At 41.0% G+C, this 21913-nt stretch overlaps 3 protein-coding genes across 5 annotated transcripts; all 3 read left to right on the top strand.

The window, feature by feature from the left end:
* Positions 1-1544: 1544 nt before the first annotated feature.
* LOC137781777 (macrophage mannose receptor 1-like) lies at positions 1545-3498 on the top strand. The gene is made up of 3 exons (XM_068570759.1): positions 1545-1850; positions 1951-2602; positions 3220-3498. The coding sequence occupies exons 1-3, from the start codon at positions 1558-1560 to the stop codon at positions 3427-3429; spliced, it is 1155 nt and encodes a 384-aa protein (XP_068426860.1). The 5' UTR covers positions 1545-1557; the 3' UTR covers positions 3430-3498.
* Positions 3499-4692: 1194 nt separating this feature from the next.
* On the top strand, positions 4693-10322 carry tmem147 (transmembrane protein 147). Of its 2 annotated transcripts, none has more exons than XM_068570140.1 (8): positions 4693-4755; positions 5608-5710; positions 6193-6262; positions 6388-6453; positions 6602-6738; positions 6843-6927; positions 7296-7417; positions 9546-10322. In XM_068570140.1, the coding sequence occupies exons 2-8, from the start codon at positions 5634-5636 to the stop codon at positions 9664-9666; spliced, it is 678 nt and encodes a 225-aa protein (XP_068426241.1). In that variant the 5' UTR covers positions 4693-4755; positions 5608-5633; the 3' UTR covers positions 9667-10322. The 2 variants fall into 2 exon arrangements, with proteins under 2 accessions (XP_068426241.1, XP_068426242.1); XM_068570141.1 differs by lacking the exon at positions 4693-4755 and adding an exon at positions 4770-4905.
* A 3512-nt stretch (positions 10323-13834) lies between these two features.
* Positions 13835-18822, top strand: LOC137781387 (sulfotransferase 2B1-like). 2 transcript variants are annotated; one of them, XM_068570117.1, is made up of 6 exons: positions 13835-14050; positions 16389-16597; positions 16901-17027; positions 17192-17286; positions 17546-17726; positions 17814-18822. In XM_068570117.1, the coding sequence occupies exons 1-6, from the start codon at positions 13915-13917 to the stop codon at positions 17927-17929; spliced, it is 864 nt and encodes a 287-aa protein (XP_068426218.1). In that variant the 5' UTR covers positions 13835-13914; the 3' UTR covers positions 17930-18822. The 2 variants fall into 2 exon arrangements, with proteins under 2 accessions (XP_068426218.1, XP_068426217.1); XM_068570116.1 differs by lacking the exon at positions 13835-14050 and adding an exon at positions 14824-15022.
* Positions 18823-21913: the final 3091 nt, after the last annotated feature.

The following is a 21913-nucleotide window of genomic DNA, read 5'->3' as shown; positions in this document are numbered from 1 at the left end:
TTAAATTTAAATCCTGTAATTTGCCTGCTGCCTGATTTCCCCATCCATGCATGGACACAATTTTGAATGTAGAAGATTTGAATGAGGATCTAAGAGTCCGAGGCGCAGAGCTTTCCTGCAACTTCATTTGGTTCCACTCTGTTTTGTTTTTTTATTCCTCCCTTTTTCCGAGTCATTTGTGTTTAGTTGTGACAGAAAGCAAATTGAAGCAAAGTCAACTCTGGTTCATTGGTTGTTTTTTTTTTTTACCTCCACCTTTTGAGTGTTTCTGACTTTTTAAACTAAAATACAGGACTTCTGGTTTGCCTCTTATTTATTTTGATGAATAAAAAGTTTCAGAATAAAATTGAATGACAGGCAGTCGGGTACAAAGAGAGGATGATGAGGCAAGGAGGAAGAAAAGAAAAAGATTTAATTGTACATGCACATATTCTCTCATTATCCATAACCACAAAAACATAACTTCTAGTTATCATTTACATTGCTGCATTCTGACCTCACAGACATTCAGAACAAATGGATGCAAACACTCACGACCTCTTTGATCCAATACACCCCACTGAGCCCTGCAGTTGGACTCAAGTCTTCACTGTGCCCCCTTTATACGGACTTATGGACGATGACATGGGTCCTGTTTATGTTCAGGCTTTGTCTTTTCTTTTTTCCATAATGTGTGATCAAATTTACATTTATTCTAATACTCATGCTGCTTTAAGATGATTCGATTGATTGAAGTCAGAGAGCGATTGCGGCATGTCCTGTGTAGTCAGCCCATTACAAACCCATTATAAACCCGCATCCCTTTGTAATCCTGCTGTTCATTTTTCTCCTAACACAAATGTGTGGATGTATATCTTTTTACAACTGAAGTCATAATTGTTTTTTCTTCTTGTTTCTCTAAGCCACTGGTTCTCAAACTGTGGGGCGCGACCCTCTAGTGGGGCGCGGAGGTATTACAGGTGGGGCGCCGGGGGAGATCCATCGGCTTCCTTTGTAATTTTTTTTGCCAAATATGAGGGCTTTTTTTTGCACATATATAACTTTATTTGCATTGTTTTAACAAAGTGATTGCACGTGTTATTAGTTTTTGTCAGATGGAGCAATCTGGTTCACTTGAAAGGGATTTCAATTTCCTTAATTCTATTAATTAAAAAAGCACGGGTGGAGGAGTCTCAAAAAGTTGGACTATTTTGTTCCAATGTTGTCAGGGCGGTGGGGCCCGGACATTTTGCTTCCTCCAAATTGGGGCGTGACAGAAAAGGTTTGGGGACCCCTGCTCTAAGCCATTCACCAATGTTATCCTTGTGTACCCCGAATCCGACAGATCGACACAAACATTACGCATCATCAGTACTGCCTCTTAATTTAAAGTATAATAATACAATTTAAAACAGTCTGGCCAGTATACAGTGGACTGGCGTGGAGAGGTCCTCAGGTGTGTCTGTGTGGGAGTGACCAGGTAGTTGCTATAAGAGCAGAGTGACAGCTCCCCGCCGGCACTAGACCTGGCCTTGGCTCCGAACGGTTCTGCAACCAGACACCTTGCTTTGACTTGACATGAAGACGGGATCGGGCGCGCGGACCATGCTCCCGTTGTCCCTCCTGCTCGTCGCCGCTCGCTGCGCGGACGCGTTCACCATTCACATGACGGCCCGCTCTCCACCCGAGAGCAGGACCTGGACCGAGGCGAGACTGTACTGCCAGAAGAACCACATCGACCTGGTCACCTGGGACATGGTGGACAAATCCGAGGTGGCTCAGGCTTTGAGGAGCGCGGGGGTCGGACATGCCTGGATCGGTCTGCGCAGAGACCCTGAGGTCGAGTCCGCGTGGAGGTGGATCAATCTGACGTGAGTGTCGCAATTCAATATCGGTAAAAAAAAAAAAAAATTAAAAAATGCAAACGAGCAGTTGCTTATCGAGATATATCATTCGTTTGTTTTCTTCCAGGAGTGGAGAGGGCATCTCAGGGAGTGACCTCTCAAAGAGAAGCGACTGGGCCAATGGAGAGCAGAGTGGTCACTGCGCAGTAGTGGCACAAGATTTAAAGTGGCACAGTGTGAAGTGTGTGTCTAAATATAATTACTACTGCAAAAACGACCACCAATTGATACATTACTCAAAATACGAATATACATGGGGCAGGGCCGTTTGGGCCTGTATTGGGTATAATTTGTTTAAATTTAGACTCGCCACAATCACCGCAGCGAACACAGATGACTTAACACACGTCGGCTGGATTGGACTTTACCGAAATGCGGGCGACAGCTGGAAATGGGTTAGTGGTCAGACTTCTGACTACAGGAACTGGGCCCCCGGACAGCCGATCAACGCGGACTGTGGCTCCTTTGACTCCGGCACCGAAAAGTGGCACAGCAATGTGTGCACCGAGGAGCATCGCTTCGTCTGCTATGACGACAACATGGTGGTGGTGACCGAGAGCAAGACCTGGGAAGGCGCCCTGAGTCACTGCAGGAGCATGGAGAGCCAGTGTGAGGACGTCGCGAACCCCTGCAGATACCGATACGAGCTCCTGAGCCTGGAGCGGCCCTCGGACTACAGCTACGTCAGAGGCCGACTGTCCGAAGCGGAGACTGACGAGGTTTGAGCGGGTGGAGGGGCTGAAACACGAGCACGAAGGCTTACACTGAGCACTCTTGATTTGGAAATGTATTAAGTTATTAATTGTTTTTCTTCTTTTTCTTAGCCTGGCGATGCAAAATTTGCAACGTGATTTGGTTCTTTGTATGTCTAGTCATTCTCATTATTATAAAGTCAGAGGAAATGAAAAAAACAAACTCCTTTCTTGTCAATCATCTTAAAAATATATGTTGTGGCCCATTGTGGAAATCATGACAAACATTAATAGAATAAGAAGTTAAGTGTTCAAACTTTGGGGGTTTTCAGTCATTAATAAATCAGGTAAAGACATAATAAGGAATTGGATGTATGAATTTACTTTTTTTCTTCATTTAAATGTAAATGCAGTTAGTATTTAAAATGGCAACAGCACTTTTAAATGCCTCTATACATTTTGCATAAAACACTTTGCATGCTAGCAATTTTAGGGCAATTGTTGAATAGATTGAACTTCACGCTCACAACAATTTTCATAAGGTTATTAAAATACAACACAGTTCAGTGAGATAGAAGACTATTAGACATTAGATGCTGTTTGTTGCAAAGAGCAACACTCACAGCTCGCCTTTTGTTCTGCAGGTGTGGACGGGCCTGCGCTTTTTGGGAGGAGAGTGGTTGTGGGTGGATGGACAGAAGCTGGAGGACCAGGGGATGCTGCCAGACTGTCCCTACCCGGGGAAACACTGTGGGACCCTGTCCAAAAACGACACGAACAACTGGATAGCCAGGGACTGCACGGAGCGAAGAAACTTCATCTGCTACAAAGAAAAGTTCTTTCTCATTGTGTAGAACCAAACAACACCGACAATCACTGCAAGTTTAGTTTCTGTGTGAACCCAAAAGGTTATTTCTGGAAAGAGCAACAATTCATCATTAAACGCTTTGAGTCTTTCAATGCTTCATTATCAAGATACGTTTTGTCAGTTAGATTTCCGGCTCTCTCAATAACAGGATGGTCTATATTTAGGGGTACGTCTTTTGTCGTCATTGTAATGTTTTCTAAAAATAGATTTGATAAGGAAAACGTCTATTTTCCAGTTTATGAGAGACAATAAATTAGAAGTCCTTTGACCTTTATCAAAAACAGATGTTTTATGATAACCTCCACCCCTCCTAACTTGCCCCAGGTGCATTCCTCCAGTGCTAAATACTTAAACAATTTTTTAAGCATTTAATATGTGTTTTCCCTGCATTTATTATGTGTTTACCCTGCTATGACATGCTTTAAAAATGGCTCATTGCTGAACTATTATTTCAATTTTTTTTTCAAATAAAGTGTAGGTTACACAGTTACCAGTTTTTTGTTTGTTTAGATTTTTCACCCACTAAAAGAATGTGCCCTTTTCTGACATTGATTAAAGTTATTTTTCACACATTTTAAAGTCTCATTTAAGTGGTCATGAGCATTTGGGTTGTGACCGGTGTTTTCTTGGCTGTATTTTCTCATCCCACAAATAGTCACGAGTTTCCTTCATTTTCCCTCGGCATGTTGTAAGAAAAATTAAATGTTAGGCCAAACATTTGAAGCTAATACATCTCAATACACATTTCATCCGTTTTATTATTCATTGTGGATCTAGCATGTTTTGCTTCTGACTACACATGAGCATGACATAATTCAGTTATCAGCTATTTTTGAATGCTCAAAAATCTCCATTGTTCATTAATGTCTGGCTGTTCTTGAGGGTAGGATTTCTGACGACATACTTACATCATTTGGGATGTTGGAGAAGGTATAAATGTTAACCAAGATATGTATTATTATTATTCATAATAATAATATTAATAACTATATTATTATAGCACTTATAGCACTATATAGCACTAAACACAGGGTTTACAAAGTACTTTCACAGATATACAAGGCATAAACATGACCCATGATATTTAATGCTAATAACTGACTCCAATTTAACCAAATCCGATCCATACTTACTGTGTGTGTGTGTGTGTGTGTGTGTGTGTGTTTGAAAAAATGTAGAGCCTCTGTGGAACGAATGGGTACATTACTCCGGGTGTAGTCGGACGTATTTGGAGGTTGAGCCGATCCCACTTCCGTTTGTCATTCGACGAGCCGCAGCACGACAGCCTGCCTCCTCCAGCTCAACAAACGTAGTAAGCGCTGTCATTGAACGGCTCTGTGTTACGGTTGCTGCCATGTTGCTGAAATGGTAGCTAAATAAAGACGATAGCTTTGTGGTGAAACACGACAGAGACAAACGTGTCCTTAAGATAAAGAAACGTGTCTTGCGTGCCGACAGGATGGTAACGTTGGTTCAGCTAACGAACAGCTTATGTCCAGATTATTTATTTCCTCAATGCCTTTAACGTTGTTTTATCTTAATAGCTCTGTGGATGAAGCCTTGAAGACACCTGCTAAACATTTTTATTCGACAATGACAGCCTTTCTGTTGCTCTGCAAACACTGCAAATCCGCCTGTTAGCCTGTTTGTACCGATGTGGCTCCAGCGTGACACGGTACAGGATCGTGACTCCCTCAGAAAGTGGGAACTATACATTAACATGTCAAATCAAGAAGTAAAAAAGAATTGAATGTGTCTACAAATGATGGTCACACAAGTGTTGAAACAATGAATCAAATAATCGATGAGCCAATCAACCAGCAGCAATGTAGAAATGTTTGTTTTTGTCATTAATATTTCTTCGATACTTCTATCGTCACATTATCCGGGTTTAGCTTCTCAAGTGCAATGATTTGCTGCTTTGTCATTTTGAGGGGACGCTGAGTTTTAACTTGTTTTGACCGACTAACTTTGTGTTTGGGGCTGTTGAAACAAGGCATTGTTTTCTCTCATTGGTCTATAGAAAGCTGTGTATTTAACAACTTTTAATATTTGACAAAATGGGGATGTATAATTTTTTATTTTTTTGTTGCAAAAAAACAACAAGTTATGTTTCATCACCAGTCTGTTGAATCGAATCTCCTTCATCCCACTTTCTTTCCAGGGAGCTGAGTTTTGTGACCGGACATCATGACTCTGTTTCACTTCGGGAACTGCTTCGCCCTGGCCTATTTCCCTTACTTTATAACGTACAAGTGCAGTGGCCTGTAAGTGTCTGTTTGAGTGAATCAGGGATCTGCAACATGTGTTGTGACTGAATGCATGCTGTTCATACTGTATGACATGTATACTGTATGATATCCATCCGTCTAGTAATGGCCAGTGAAAGCATAGCTTTAGTACAATATGGAAAGTAAAGAAGCACTTTGTTGCAACAAGTTGGAGAAAAAATATTATTTCATAGTTTCTTTGTATTTCTTTGTTGTAGCAACATGTGCTCAGAGACTAAGAAGTCTGTTAATAATCTTCTTAGTAATGTCAGAGGTTTGGGAGGAGTCCCACATAATCTTCTTAACGCTGTCTAGCGATTCTCTTGAATGTGCGGCTGTGATTTACTGAACAAATTATATTCCTTCTCTCACCATAAATACACTGACATCTGAGAAGCAGTGTGTCCCAAATTGTTGCCTGACCGCCTAGTCTCTGTGCCTTCTTATCTTAAATTCCCGCCATTTCATTTTGTGTTTAGTTCAGAGTACAATGCCTTCTGGAGATGTGTGCAGGCTGGAGCGACCTACCTGTTTGTCCAACTCTGTAAGGTGAGTGAGCTTTCTGGTGGTGAAATTATTTTTCAACATACCATTGAGCAGGCATTGAAAAAGCACAAACAATGCTGTCAGTTTTCATTTTGCAGGGTGTAAATCGGGTCGTCTTTGTGTTTCAGATGCTGTTCCTCGCTACATTTTTCCCCACTTGGGAAGGGGGAGCTGGAGTATATGACTTTGTTGGGGTGAGTGTTGTGACTTCATCATAACAATAACGCCAGAAAAGAACATTTTATTCCACTTTGTCGTGAAATATTATCAATAAATATGCAGCGCAAGCCGGTAGAATACCAGTTCGTGTGGGAGGTTGTAATGTGTTGGTTTGTTTTCCAGGAATTTATGAAGTCCACAGTGGACCTGGCAGACCTGTTGGGTCTCCACCTTGTGATGTCCCGTAATGCTGGTAAAGGGGAGTACAAGATCATGGTGGCTGCCATGGGCTGGGCAACGGCCGAACTTGTGATGTCCAGGTGAGCAGTAATGCTGCTCCTGCAGAAGAAACATCAGCATCACTTCAACAACACAAATGGGAAACAATGAATCTCACTGTTTGTGTCATGTTTTGGCCTTCCAGGTGTCTTCCTCTGTGGGTGGGAGCCAGAGGGATTGAGTTTGACTGGAAGTACATCCAGATGAGCTTTGACTCTAACATTAGTTTGGTGAGTAGCTTCTGCTCTTTCACTATTCCACTCCGTCTCCCTTCTGCCTTTTTTAAATCGTCTGTCCTTGACCTTCGCTCTCCATGTTGTCTTTTATGTCAGTCTTTTCGTTTCCTCTCATCTCATCCCACCTGTATCCTGTGATTTCAGAGGTGCTGTCCTATTTAAAAAAATAATTGCGATTTTGTTTTTTCACGCCCACAATGTTGAATGTCTACAAAAACAATTGCAATGGCATAATTAGCTTGTGTGCATGTCCAGAAACATGGATTTATTTCTGTGTATTGCTTGATATATGCTAATGCCATCGTGTGTGATGTACGTCATGAACAAATAATTACAAGTGGTAGTTATTTCTCTGTGTTCAGGTCCATTACATCGCCATGGCAGCAGTGGTGTGGATGTTCACGCGATATGACCTTCCTAAGAGCTTCAGGCTTCCTGTCACTGTGCTGCTGGCTCTCTGTGTCTACAAGGCCTTCTTAATGGAGTAAGTCGGACACATACAGTACACACAAAAGAGTGTCTTGTTGTATTAATCTAACTTTGGACAAATTGGTGGATGAGCACATTTTCAAAAGAGGTATTTCGGTTAAAGGAAAATTCAGTTTTGGTTTGATTGGACCGTTTGTGTGGTGGCTGCATTTATTTTGTGAACCACAAGATGGCACCAGTTAACAGCAATAACGTTAGCAATAATAATGATTGTACAACATTTGATCTCGTGCAAATAAACTACAAAGTGCTTGCACATTTTTCCCTATTTTGCTTGTTTTAAATTTGATTATTAGCATACATTGCTAATTAAATAATGAAAACTCTAAAAGGTTAACGTTTTTGCAAAGAATAGGAGATCAATAGAAGGAGGAGTGGAGCATTTAATGAATCCATGTCGTAAAACGTATATTAAAAACAAATGAACAGGGTTCTTACGGTCATGAAAAACCTCAAAGTCATGGAATTGCAAGGGCGTAGGTTCGCATAAGGTCCATAGTGACTAGTCACGACCAAAGTTTGGGAACACAATTGTCCCCACTAATATGGAAAAATAATTTTGCACACTATATTTCAAAACGTATTTGTAATATTATCTATACTATGCTCGTAGCCCAGAAGAGAGAAAAAAAAAGCCTTTCCACCTTTTCCAAGGCGCCTATGAGCCTGCGAGACAAGATGCAGTCATTTGATTGGCTCAAGTGGCGAGTCAGAAACACTACGAGAGTCTTGACTTTGCAGGAAGATGTAGTGCAGGTTGAGGAAGCGGGGTCGGCTACCGCAGCTCCGGAGCCTCATGCAGCTCCCAAGTGGACAAATCTCTTTATCTCTGTTTATTTTGTTTTTTTTGTTTGACTAAAATGTGCGTCATATTATATTATGTCACTGTCAAGCACCTTTCCCTGCAGCTAGCTACTTGTGATTCACAGGCTCTCAGTAAACTATCAACGGTAAATAATTATTAATAATATATATATTTTTTTAAATGATGGAGAAAAGTAGTGTTTCATTCTGCGTGGACATATTAATTAGATTTCGCTGCCAACGTAGCTGCTGATCTGTCTGCTTGATAAATTAACAAACAAAACATTTAATGTTGAAAGACTCTTGCAGAACAATCACACAGCATCTGATGAAAAGTATCAAGCTGCAGATGAGCGATTCCTCAACTGCAGCAAACTGAGTAAAGTAGATATATTTGAAGGAAGTGGATCACGTCTCCAAACTTAACTACTGCTGCTGGTTATGTGGCAGCTCATGAGACAGTGAAGCGTCCGCTAGTAAAAACAGATCCATCCTCTGTTTGCGGTGATCTAAAAGTCCGGCGTAGTGACGCTCACTGTCAACGAAACAAGAGATATGAGTTTTAAATTGGAAACCTCACATCTGGTTCAAACCTACTATACCTTGCAGTTCGAGGATGAACACCTTGAGGTTAAATATGGATAGGATACATAACAGTATTTCTTTTCTTTTCTTTAAAAGAGTTTGATAGTTATAACAGGTAAAATAGCAATGCAATCTAAATAATTGTCTTTATTCTTGTTCAATGATTTCATAAATACAACAAACTATATTTTTGGTATATATAATACTTTATAAGCTGTCTTACTAATGCTAAGACCAAACCTACGATCTTGTGGAATTGTAAAATGGTTATTTCCAGGCTTGGAAAAGTCATTGAAAAAAATAAAATCCCAAAAGTCATGGAAATACATTATATTCATATGTTCATGATGTTCATTCACGCCGACTTAATATGCTTTTAAAAGAAAGACGCTCAAAATATGAGTAGGCATACATACATGCATCTATATTAATGTTTATTATTTGAATCAAACGATTGTCTTTCATTCATTTGTGTCATCATTTAAAGTAAACCGTATGCTTTGGAATTCTCATTTTTTGGTTTAAATTCTACATTTTATCACTTTTTCATGTTTACACTGAGATTTCACAAAATGTTTGGCCATGGAAATGTGGTTTAAAGTCATAGAAATCCACTGGTCAAAATGTGTATGAACCCCGGTATGAATTCATGCCTGTTTGCTTTCTAAAGATTTCTAAAGCCTCGTTTTCGGTTAGTTTTGTGCCTAACACTGTTCCTCCCTGTCGGCCTCCAGGTTGTTCGTCCATGTCTTCCTGTTGGGCAGTTGGACAGTGTTGTTGGTGAAAGCCGTGCTGACCGGTGCCATCTCTCTCTGCTCACTGTTTCTCTTCGTCACTCTGGTCCACAGCAACTAAGTACATCTCAGCAGCCTGGGTTTAGCCTGCAACGGTCTCTGTGGTCCAGATTGGTCCTGGGTTGTCATGAATCTGAAGCCCTGACACCTTCTTCAGTCTGAGCATTACCCTACAACAGCAAAGACCACTCCAATGGTGCTTTTTCATATTGGGTATTGTGACTGATCTGACGTTTAGACTGGTAGGCTAAGCAGTTTGACCAGTTAGTTTTATCCTTTTATTGAGATCGTTGATGGAAGACATGCCCTGAAGCTTATTTTGCTGTCGGTCCACTAGTTAAACCAGCTGGTTGAGTGGTGACACCAGGAAACGTCTGTTTAAGAGGTGAATTTTGTACCAGAACGGCCACAAATGAAGTGAGACTTGATATATAACTTCTTTTCTATGTGTTGTAATGAGCCAGAGTAAATGCTCGCATTAGATCGTAAAGTGAATGAATGACCGTAATAATCCCCTGATAGTTCCTTGTGTGGCCACCAATTTATCAATTTATTTATATACAACTTAATATTAGAAACAAAATTGTAGCAAGATTTTTCAAATTTTTTTGTATTCAAGATTTAAACATTTAATTAAAAAAAAATTCAGCATTATGATCACCATTATGTTGAATTGTAAACATTTTGTGATTTTGACATTAAAAACATTAAACTGTCTTTTTTTGTATTCTCTTGTAAACATATTTACGAAAGTAATTATTATTTTGTTAAACCGGGAAAACTGTCACCTGTACACCGTTCTGTCTCCAGACATTGTGGGTCACTGAAGCTGCTCAGTATATTTCTACCATTCGCAGATAGATAATCAGAAGTTCTCACTCTGTTCAGGCCCGACTGCATGCATATCCCCTTTCCTGTCGTCGGATAACAATCAAAGGGAGAATGTAACACTACAAAGGGAGATCAGATTCAGGTATACACCCCCCCCATACACATCCCCTCACCATGTGTTCACTCTACAAAACTGAGTGTGACTATAAAGCTCTCACTTCCACAGACTCTTTGCTACTCTGTATAACTGTCTCTTCTTGCAAGGATACATTATTTCATAGATAATTTCTGTTTTACGATTGTTAGAAAAATTCACTCGACCCCTCGGAGTAAAATCATTAAAACAGGAACATTTATTCGTTGCAAGGAAGGAGCGGAGTCAGAAGTACAAGGTGATAGACAAATTGCATATCCAAGAGTGCTCAAAGATCTCTCAAAGAACCAGCTCTTAAAGACTCATCATGACCCACAAACAGAAAAACCTCATGACGTCTTCGGCCTCATCGGGAATCTTTCCCCTCGTCCCATAGAGCGGTTTGTAAGTAATGGTCATATGATAACAAAGGAACTGCACGTTCTTTCAGACAGAAACATACAGATTCCCCAGTCTCCCTGCTATCAGGAGACATGTTGAGTTTGTGTGTAAGATTAAACGGAGACAGTAAGATAAGAAGTCTGAATATAACAGTGAAACAGTAAATGATTAAGCGTGAATAATGTTTTCTTCCTACAACGATATTCATCATTTGAGCTTAAAAAGACTCAACATCTGGTCAGGTGTCTGACTTCCCACACCTCTACTATTACACCCGAGAGAGTGAATGAAAACATGTACAAGGAACGTCGAAGAACAGGTGGACAAAGAGGTTGATCGAGATAATCTACTTTAGTGTCTAATAAAAGTGGCAACCCAGAGAAATGGGGTCTGCGAGTTATCGCAACAATCTAAATTGTTTGTAGTGAATAAAAGCAGTTGAAATCATAAGGGTTGGGCTTGAAATAATAAACCTTTTACCTCCTTCCCAGTGACCCCCTTCTCTCCTCTCAGCTGGGGTCCCTGGAGTCTTGACAAAGCGTTCATTATGGAAGTTCTACAATAGGCGTAATACACAGGAACACTACTGTCTCTGTACTGCTGCTGCTTGTGTGTGCTGTGGTAAAATGAAGTCACATGCCGGTCAACCAGCAGAGTGAGCCGTTCAAGACTACAATCTTACATCTTCAACGTTTCCTCTTGAGCAGACTCCCTAAGTCTGAATTATAGACGCGTCACTTTCCCACCAATCAGATTTTAGCAAGTCGTTCTTGTTCAGGTAAAGTTGACTTCTTGGCCGGTCATTGAATGTTCTTGGAATATCACATCATGTTTGTACAATTGATCTGGTTAATATATATTTATATATACATTCTAGCAAATTGTGTGCATAAATCACATGAGATCACATGTTTATTCCTCAACAGTGGCAGTCTGCAGCACTCCCGCTTGCCTGTTGACAGAGTATGTATTCGCACTACATTGTGGCTATTTATAATTTTTTTTAAAAAGAAAAAAAGGTTATCCATGAAGTGGGAGAGGTTGGGACAGTTGTGGTCATGCCAAACACAAATAGAAATCAAGATTACAAAACTGGGCCTGGCTAACTAACTCTGCAAGAGAAACAAACAACATGGCTTCACATGCTTCTCGAATCAATGTTCTAGCAAAACACCAAACAATAACCTATTGTTTCTAGACACAAAGTACCAACTTCATTGCACAAATGTACAGGGTTTAGGCCGCCTCCTTTCGAACGGGTCTCACTCAGCTGATTGGTCAGCCTGCGTTCAGGGACCCACGTGCAGCAGGATTGGCTAATCACTCAATGGAAACAAGGGGGGAGGGAAGAACATGCAACACTTAACAGGCCCCAACATGGGCGTGTGTAGGTGTGTGTGTAAGCAAACAAACCATCTTTAAATATGCACCTCAGCTCAAGTTTAACCCCTGAATCAAAAAACGGTTGATGATGAAAAAAGGGACAGAAGTAATATGAGGCCCAATCCCAATCTCAACCCTTATGGACTGCTCCCGCCAAGTCCTCGAGTGTTTAGGGGTGTCCCATTGTCACATGGTGGAGTGCCTGAGGGCTCTGTGACAGACATGTTTAGCCCTTTATGAACCCTTTCCATAAGTCAACATTAGATGCTGACTTTGCCTAAGGGAATTACCCACATTGCATTGCAATGTGAAGTTGAACACACAGTGGCTGAGGTTGAATAGTCCTTTTTGGTTTGAAACCTTCCTAACTGAGGGAAATGACCCGGTAGTACCGAAGTGGCCGCCATGATAAGTACCGGTCGAATTCTCTAAACGCAAAGGAAAGGAGCTTCATGCCTCCTAACTTAGCTCCTTTAGCTTAGGAACCACTGGACCTTCCTTAACGAAAGGAAAGGAGATAATGCTGACCCACAATCCCTTGCGACTGCAACATTTAAACGTTTCATTTGGCCGTTCACGAGAACAAACAATCATGTAAATAATAAGTTGCGTAACTTGTAAATACTTTCAATAATCTGTTAAACCGGCTGGAAAACTATGAACGTTACGTTGCTGTTGCTGAACACGGCTGTAAAGTCATAAAACAGCTATATTTGATATTCTTTCTCTGGTGTTGAACTTCAGCTTTAGCCCTCATTCTTTTATTTTACTTTAGTTACAGAAGCTTTAATGAAAGAATTAAACTGGTCGAGCTCTTCAGCCTGACTCATGTTTATAATTATCATCTTTTTAATCAACTGTTTTGTTACATTACAATAAAGCACTATCAAGTTGTGTGGTGTTTCATAAACTGTTGTCTGCATATTTTTATGATCATATTATAATCTGCATATAAACCATAACAACATCAATGGATATGAACCACATATGACACACGTCGTTAGTGGGATAGCGTATTTAATTCAGCAGGTTTGAAACTGAACAGAAACAGTTTAATAAAGTAATATAAGTAATATATGAACCGGGTTGTTTAATTGTCTGCATGACGCAACACAGTCTTTCCTTGTGTCCATCTTTCCTTGACCCCGTGACGTTTCCACAGAGGTCAAGGAAAAGTGCTTAGGGTTAGACGTTAGGAGGTGATTATTTGACTATTCGACCGCAGCCACAGTTTATCATCTCGTGAGGTAGACGTTCAAATCAGTGAATAAAACGAATAAAATAAATACACAATTGACACCATATTTTTTTCACGTGATGTTGCGGCAAAGCGCTGTCCCATTCCTGTCTCCACAAGCTCGAGCCCTCACAGACTACACTCAATCAGTCAGCAGTTGACGTCAATGATTACTTGAGGGAACAGGGTTTGAGGGTTGAGGGTGGAGATTGTGCTTCAGAACCTCTCAGACTCCCTCACAGAGCAAGCCAGTTTGAATTACAGAGAGGAGCAACACGTAGGCTACCAATCCTCTTGAAACCCTTGAGCCAAGCACAAGCATAATGTCCTCAGCTGACTACATTCAGTACCGCGGCATTCTCTTACCTCCTCTGGCGCACAGCGTGGAGAGCTTGCAGTTTGCTGAACATTTCTCTGTGGATGACTCCGATGTGTTTGCTGTGACTTACCCCAAGTCAGGTAGAGTATTCGTTTCTGGATCAACTTTTTCTTTTCAGCTGCTCCACTATTCCCTGGAAGATGCAGCAGGTTTGAACCAGTTTCGTGGACACAAACCTGTTTACACATACAAGGAGCAAGCATGTTGAAAATTCTCCCGAAATGCAATATTAAAGTATGTGTTGGCTTCATATAACTGATGGATGACCGAGCATTGGACATGTTTTTTCTGCCTTCAATCACCACATATTGTCCAGGTTTCATTCCTGTATGTGCTCAAAGCATCTTAACCTTGCAGATGTAATATTAATATCAAAGCTGCCTGAGGGAGAGAATGTTTCTCTGTGTGTTGCACCTTTTGGTGCTCTGAAGTTTCTATATCTGGAGGCCTGGTTCACACCGGAGTTTTACATGGGTTGTTTCCAGCCAATGGAGGAACTTTTAATCTTATTTCAAACACAACTAGAGAGGAGTATGCAAGTTAGCAGCTTTAAATTAGCTTTTTTTAAAAATACAAATACACATAAATCAGATCAACTGTCCTCTTTGCTTAGAATTTGATCAGGAAGAAGTACCGAGCTGCCTTCAGGTCGCGTTTGGAAAGTCCGGTGTAAACTGTTGTTTAAATATAATCTATATTTATCAGAATGGTAAAACACAATAATAAGAAATAAACAATGGGCAGAGGTTGAAGATTGGTTGGTTGGTCATGAAGTTTGCGAATTACGAGTCTTCACGCGTGCGCCCAGATGTCAGTCGCAAAATGTCCCACGTACTTAAACGCACCAGCTTTCTCCATAAGTTAGATCGCTCTAGTGGTCCGTCTGTTTTCACTTTGTTACTTTAGCAACAAAATGTCTTGTAAAGAAATGTATATGCTGTATCACGGGATTATGCTTCCGAAAGAGACTCACTGCGGGGAGAGCTTGAAGTTTGCGGAGGAGTTCACGTTTAAAGACGACGACGTTGCAGTTGCCGTGTACCCGAAGTCAGGTCAGTGTTTCAGTGCATTATTATATAACCGCACCGTCGAGTGCAAAATGAAGCATACAGTCTTTAAAAGTAACCCGTGTGAGTGTATGTATGCGCGCGCTTCGTACATTTGTGTGCGCTCGCGCTTTAGGTCCAGTTTCTCTGACTTTGTGTCCCCAATCGCCAGACTTGGCAGAAGTGGAGTGTTTTCCAACTGTACTTTTCCTGGAAAATGTTAATTGCACAATGTGGAATGTTACAGACTGCACACGTTTATATAGGAACCAATGACGAGCGTGCAAATAACTATGTAGACATGAAGAAACTTCCTGATGGCTTAATTTATATGTTGCGCTCATACAGTGTCGTCGGATTGAAAGTGACATTGTTTCATTATCATTTAAAAACTTCTCGTAACTTTAAAGGCGACGCATGATGTGAAACGCTACTTCATGGCTTTTCAACATGGACTAGTCCCCAGCGGTGTATCGAGAGTCTGAGAGATCATCGGTTCAGCATTAATGACTGTTCTCTACATCTTTTTAGCTACCTGATGGCTCACAATGTCTGGGAGAATAAAATGCTTCCGAAGTGTGGTAGCATTTTGAACAAGTCAAAGATGATCCCAAAACGGTCTGATGCAAGTTGTGTAGGCTAGCTTCTTGTTATTTCTAATGTAGATGTGCATTGATGAAGTGGTTCCATTTCACCATTGTATGTCACGATTGCATGTGACAGTTATTGGTGAGCAACACTGACATGTTCAATTGGCGTGAGGATATATGTTTGAAGAAATATTTTTGAACTGTGCTCGATTGTGTGCTTGCTCAGAGTACAATCCTCCAAGCATTACAATAGCTTCTCACAGAAAGACAAACACTGAACAAGTTGCGGACTGGGTCATTTCCAAGGGGAATTACCTCATTAGGGTAAGACAAGCACATGGTTTAGTGTGCTTTAAAAGGAATGTGCTCTTTTGCACATTCATTGATTTATTTTCCATACCTCCTTATTGCTATTCAGGCGCATAGGGACCAAGGATTTACAGAAATGCCATTATCTTTAATGGCCATCACAAATAAATATCCATAAATCTGCTTAGAAATCACAGTAAGAGTATGGACTCTCCTTTCAAAACATCACATTTTAAGTTTTCTTCAGCGTCAAAGTAGTTGTCTGCACATCCATGGACACAATGCAAACGGGAACTGCTTATTGCTAATTTGACATCTTTTTTAAGTGGTGTCAATTTGCCAAAATAACCAAAAAGTGGGAGTTGTCCGTATGTGGACCATATATTGTTACTTCATCAAGCCTGCATGTGTATTTTACTTACAGTAGAAGTACTTGCAGCATGTTTTATCTGCCGTTTCATTCCTTTTTGCAGGTACCATCTGGATGCAGGAGATCCTCCCACTGGTTCTGAATGGGGGGGATCTGACGCCGATCCAAACCATTCCTAACTGGGACAGGGTCCCGTGGCTGGAGGAGAAAAGATTAGCACTGGTTGTGGATAAGTTGAAGTCTCCGCGGGGCCTGGTCACACATTTTCCTTACCACCTCATGCCCCCCTCTTTCCACGCCTCCAAAGCCAAGGTAAGAGGGCGGAGGCTTTGTGTGATCTCATCTGTGCATACTTGTACATGAGAAAACGCAGACGGAACCCCAGAGGTCAAAACAAGGCCATTTCATACAGTGACGTCAAGGTTCCTAAAGTTTTTCTCTCAGCAAAATGTACCCTTACTTAGAGTGTTTTTTTAGCCCCCTTCCAGAATAGCTGAAGTAGCTGTGTTGTCCCTGTGTCTGGTGCTAACACTACTTTTGTCAGGGCCTCGTTTCCATAAATCCTGTTTAATACAAAAGACACCCGTTATGTATGAGTTTGTGTCTCTGCCGTAGGTGATCTATGTCATGAGGAACCCGAAGGACGTCCTGGTGTCTTCATACCACTTCCACAAGATGGCCGAATTCCTCGAGACTCCAGCAACCTTGGATGAATTCATGGAGAAATTCCTTGAGGGCAAAGGTCAGAGGTCTCGTACCACATAAGTAACTTGAAAAATGTTTGAACTCCAGCAGAGCGGTTCAGCATTCTGGTGCATCACCACGTGGACACATTTTTAGATGCAATTTCCACGAGAGCAGCGGTTGTGTTTATATTCTGTCGTCTATTGTCCGTGTTGTCTGCAGTGATGTTTGGAAAATGGACAGACCACGTGAAGGGCTGGACAAGCACGGATCTGGGGGACAGAATAATGCACATCACATATGAAGAAATGGTTCAGGTAACACTCGCCTGAACTCTCATGGGCTTCTGTTGCGATTCGTAAAGAAACGACAGAAAAGCATAGCTTAGTCGCACATGACTATAAATATAAATAAATAACTACAAATGAAGTCACAGCAATGAGATACTTCTCAAATATGACCAGTCAAACGTTATCCTCTTTATAATCAAGGGCTTCACAGTGAGCCCTCATTGTAAAGATCATGCAGAAAATTCTTCACGAGAGACTGTTTTACATAAATGTGTCGCTCTTTTAGGACCTCCCTGCAGCTCTCCGGCGCATTTCAGATTTCCTGGGCCGTAATTTGAGCGAAGCAACCATTCAGAAGATTGCAGAACATTGCTCCTTCAAGACCATGAAGACCAACAACATGTCCAACTTCAGCCTGGTCCCCAAGATGTATATGAACTCAGACATGTCTCCTTTCCTCAGAAAAGGTGAGGCACAAATTCAGATAAAATTGTTTGTTTTTTTTAGTGCATTTCATGCGACTGTATGTGTTTTTTGTATTTGTTTTATATTAGGTATTGTGGGAGACTGGAAAAACCATTTCAGCCCAGAGCAACTGGCCAGATTCACATCGGTCATTCGCAAAGAGATGGAGGGTGAGATCTTCTCTCTGCCATGGAGCATGGACTGATCACTGACTGGAGCACAGTGGAAAAAGCTAGAAATGTAATCAAGGCAAGTAGGAAAATGATGCCAAATGCACCAACGTTCTTAGTCGTGTTTGGTTTGAATATTGGACTTCCTAATCCTTAGCCATTAGGGTATCATGTTTCTTTTTGGGCATAGCCCTGAAGGCTGCTTTTCTTTATTTATCAAGGTGTTTGTTTTCCTTAGATCTGGGAACATCTGATTAACAGTGGCTGAAGCCTGGTCCCTCTAAAGGTGTGTGTGTGTGTGTGTGTGTGTGTGTGTGTGTGTGTGTGTGTGTGTGTGTGTGTGTGTGTGTGTGTGTGTGTGTGTGTGTGTGTGTGTGTGTGTGTGTGTGTGTGTGTGTGTGTGTGTGTGTGTGTGTGTGTGTGTGTGTGTTCTAAATGTGCTTCACTCCTTTCTGTGTTGTGCCAGTGTAGCATCCACCTGCATAACTCTCGCAATACGCCAATTTAAGATACGTAGGTACGTAAAAACACATTTGATGTAGAGAGTGCAGGCGGAGACCACGTTACATACCTGGTTTATTAATCAACCATGTCTTTTCTTTTTCTCACAATTACCTCATCTTGTGAGAAAAGTCCTGGAAGGCAGTAAGAAAAATAAACTAAATACCTACTCCCCAATAGATTTGAAAAAGACTTACGTAATAATCATAAGCTTGCTGGGAAAAGTAAGTCTCACTAACTGGGGAAGCGCCCAGTATCTCAAAAAAAATTGGTTTGATGTAGTCTACAAACTTTGTGCGTTTGTGTTCTGCCTTCCAGTCGATCATATTCTTTTCCCAAATTACTATTGTGACTCTTTTGTTACAAATGTAAAAAAAGAAAAGAAATTAAGACAATTGTCTCTTTATAACTGAAATAATTACTTCATTTGGGGTTCACTTTTGCAATAAAATCTTTTTCGAATCGATATTTTGTGTCTTTTGTTTAAATTATTTCTCCACGCGACACATTTGAGAAACAGCCACAACAGCAACAATCTTTCTGCTAGAAACAGCCAGAAACTCACGAGCCTTGTGAGTCTTACTGCAACCATTATTCATAACAAAGTATGTGTTGCCACCCTCTGGCACATACAAAGTATGTGTTGCCACCCTATGGAGCATACAAAGTGCTCTGACATTCAGTGAAAGGTAAAGCATCACGTGGGCTTTACTGTCATATCTGGCATGTCCCTTGTGGTCTCATGATATCAGCTTAGTGGAAAATGAGAACTAAATGGACAGTATACCCATTCTGTTTCTGATTTATTGTATTCAGGGAGAAAGTCTAACTAACCGATGAGTACAGGTTTTCTTTCTTTTCTTTTGGAATAAAAGAAAACATACCTGAAGACCGAAGTCAAACATGTTCAGACGCGTTTGCGTGAGAGACATTGTTTAATTCTCCCATAGCGCTGAATGCAAATGACACACACACACACACACACACACACACACACACACACACATGGGTGTAGCACGTAATTATAAAACGTGAAATATAGAAAGCAGAATTCCATTGACGCCAAAGTCAAACAAATCTTGCAGACGATCGCTTGGTCACTTTAAACATATCTGATTCCACCAGTAGATGGCAGCATCACATCATCACTGTTTCTGTTCATTGAGGAGCAAATCCCTCAAAACAAACAAATGCATTGACTCATGAACATATGACAACGGCATGTGTGTGTGTGTGTGTGTGTGTGTGTGTGTTAAAACAAATATTTATTTCCCTTAAACTAAATTACTATCTAGATTTTTGTTTAAGTATTTAGAAAAGCCATGTGCAGTAAAAAAAACCTCTTTTATAAATTAGTCTTGCTGACGGTGGACAGTGAACATGGATATTTCACCTTTGTACCAGATACAGCAGCCAAATGTGTTCTAACTTTGTTAACATAATGTGTGTCGTTATCACAGTAAATTCTTTCTTGTGTATCCCGAACCTCGGTATTATGTCTTCGTCAAGGCTTTTGCCACTGTTTAAAGCATCTGGTTATTTAGTTAAAAATACTTCAGTCTATTTTGAAAACACATCCATAATCGTTTAAACCTTCTTTTGGTTGAGTTCAATAAAAGCATGCAAATATATTGAAAAGAATAGATATTCTGGTTCTGTCAAAAATTTTATTTGAGTGATTAGCAAAGCTGTAAACACCTTCTTTGCCCATAGATACCTCCCTCCTGTTTGAGACATGATTCAACCCATGACTCAAAAGGGCTGCATATCTATATAATAATCACATTTAGGCAAATACCAATCCACCTTCAGGAAACCTTCAGAAATCATATCTTTTCAATTTGAATGATCTTTAGTGTTGAATTTTAAAAGTAAATAAGTCAATATCTTAGTTTCAAATGAGGTTGTAGAAGCAACACTGCCATGCATGGAAGGTGTCTCGCAGGTGACATGTAAGCGATTTTGTTCTGCAGGAGCTGGACTGCTGCTGCATGTATTACTTTAAGTGTTAAAGGTCTGAATAATACTATCGGTGCATACAGTTTGCACAGCCATCGAGGCTGCCATTAACTTATCATGTGCTGTCATAAGTTTGTCATGAATTCATTTCGACAGAGGTTCTCCCAATTCAGCATAATTAGGGACCCAACTTCTGCAGAAATTAGTCATCCCCAAAAATGACATCCTTTGTCTTTTTGTTTTAGGTTTTGATGCTTTCAAAATGGCTTCAGCTTTATCTGAGAGAAGATGGTAGGCTTTCCACAATACCCCCAATTCTAAAACGTGACATTACCCCAGTAAAGATTAGTTATTCTTATTTTGGCTGTAAGGCTTTAAAGAACATACTCACATTTTTTTCTCTGGCCCTGAGTAAAGGACAGCGTGTCCGTACCTTGTTTGTTTTTGTTCTCTAAATTGCGAAAGCCACTTCTATCTTTCTTTTTGGTCGCTGCGTAATAGACTGTGGTGGCTAGGTGTAAATCAGGGGTCAAAAACCTTTTTGGAACCGAGAGATACTTCGAGGTACAAAATAAACCGAAGGGCTACTTGTTTGATACAAACTTCCTGAACAACAAAGTTGCACAGATCACCTTTTAATTATCCTCTATGTGAACTGTCTGATCACATATCAATGTTAATTATTCCTCACAATAATTATTAACAATTTCCACAACAATGATGGTAGGAAAAACATGTTTTTATCACTTTGTTAGAAAAATGTAAATAATATTATATCCGTGCAAAAATAACTAATATTTAGTTACTACTAAATAGCTTATTGTGGAAAACAATACACTATTTTTTTGCAAAACAAAACAGAATAGGTGCAGATGTGTGAGCATTAGGTTGCATCAGTGGCTCAGTGAGCTGCTTTCCTCTACACATCTTTAATAAACGGGGTTGTAGATTTGATACATGCTCTCAAATAATGCTTAATGAGCTGAGGTCTGTTTTCTGATTAAAGACGCAACAGCAGAAAAGACCTCACGGATATCTCATGAAGATCGGCTTTTGGCAAAATGCCAAGAATCGGCGAGTCGCCCGAAAAAAAATCATGGTGTCGCTCCCACTCCGTGGACTCACCACCCGCGGAGAGGACCATCGGGGTCGGGTGCAGTGCAGACCGGGCGGCAGGCCAGGTGGAAGACCTAGGCGAGCCGATTGCCGGCAGCATGGACTAGCTCTAGGAACGTGGAACGTCATCTCGCTAGCGGGGAAAGAGCCGGAGCTGGTGCAGGAGGTGGAGCGGTACCAGCTAGATATAGGTGGGCTCACCTCCACGCACAGCAAGGGCTCTGGAACTAAGCTCCTGGAGAAGGGTTGGACTTTGTCCTTTTCTGGAGTTGCCCAGGGTGAGAGGCGCCGGGCGGGAGTGGGGATACTCACGAGCCCCCGGCTGAGCGCCGCTATGTTGCAGTTTTTTCCGGTGAGCGAGAGGGTCGCCTCCCTGCGCCTCTGGGTTGCGGGGAGTAAGGCTCTGACTGTTGTTTGTGCTTATGCACCGAACAGCAGCTCAG

The sequence above is a fragment of the Clinocottus analis genome, unplaced genomic scaffold, assembly GCF_023055335.1.
Source record: "Clinocottus analis isolate CAN_PGR_092001 unplaced genomic scaffold, fCliAna1.0.p SCAF_9, whole genome shotgun sequence".
NCBI lineage: Eukaryota > Metazoa > Chordata > Actinopteri > Perciformes > Cottidae > Clinocottus > Clinocottus analis.
The sequence above is the reverse complement of the archived record's forward strand: the minus strand, read 5'-3'. Positions and strand labels throughout refer to the sequence as shown.

Coding starts and splice junctions, on each gene's coding strand:
- LOC137781387 (XM_068570116.1), top strand. CDS start 14,884: ATGTCTTGTAAAGAAATGTATATGCTGTATCACGGGATTATGCTTCCG. Junction 17,287..17,545: donor CATATGAAGAAATGGTTCAG/GTAACACTCGCC, acceptor TCGCTCTTTTAG/GACCTCCCTGCAGCTCTCCG. Junction 17,727..17,813: donor GTCTCCTTTCCTCAGAAAAG/GTGAGGCACAAA, acceptor GTTTTATATTAG/GTATTGTGGGAGACTGGAAA.
- tmem147 (XM_068570140.1), top strand. CDS start 5,634: ATGACTCTGTTTCACTTCGGGAACTGCTTCGCCCTGGCCTATTTCCCT. Junction 6,263..6,387: donor TGTTTGTCCAACTCTGTAAG/GTGAGTGAGCTT, acceptor TTTGTGTTTCAG/ATGCTGTTCCTCGCTACATT. Junction 7,418..9,545: donor TACAAGGCCTTCTTAATGGA/GTAAGTCGGACA, acceptor GTCGGCCTCCAG/GTTGTTCGTCCATGTCTTCC.
- LOC137781777 (XM_068570759.1), top strand. CDS start 1,558: ATGAAGACGGGATCGGGCGCGCGGACCATGCTCCCGTTGTCCCTCCTG. Junction 1,851..1,950: donor TGGAGGTGGATCAATCTGAC/GTGAGTGTCGCA, acceptor GTTTTCTTCCAG/GAGTGGAGAGGGCATCTCAG. Junction 2,603..3,219: donor CCGAAGCGGAGACTGACGAG/GTTTGAGCGGGT, acceptor TTTGTTCTGCAG/GTGTGGACGGGCCTGCGCTT.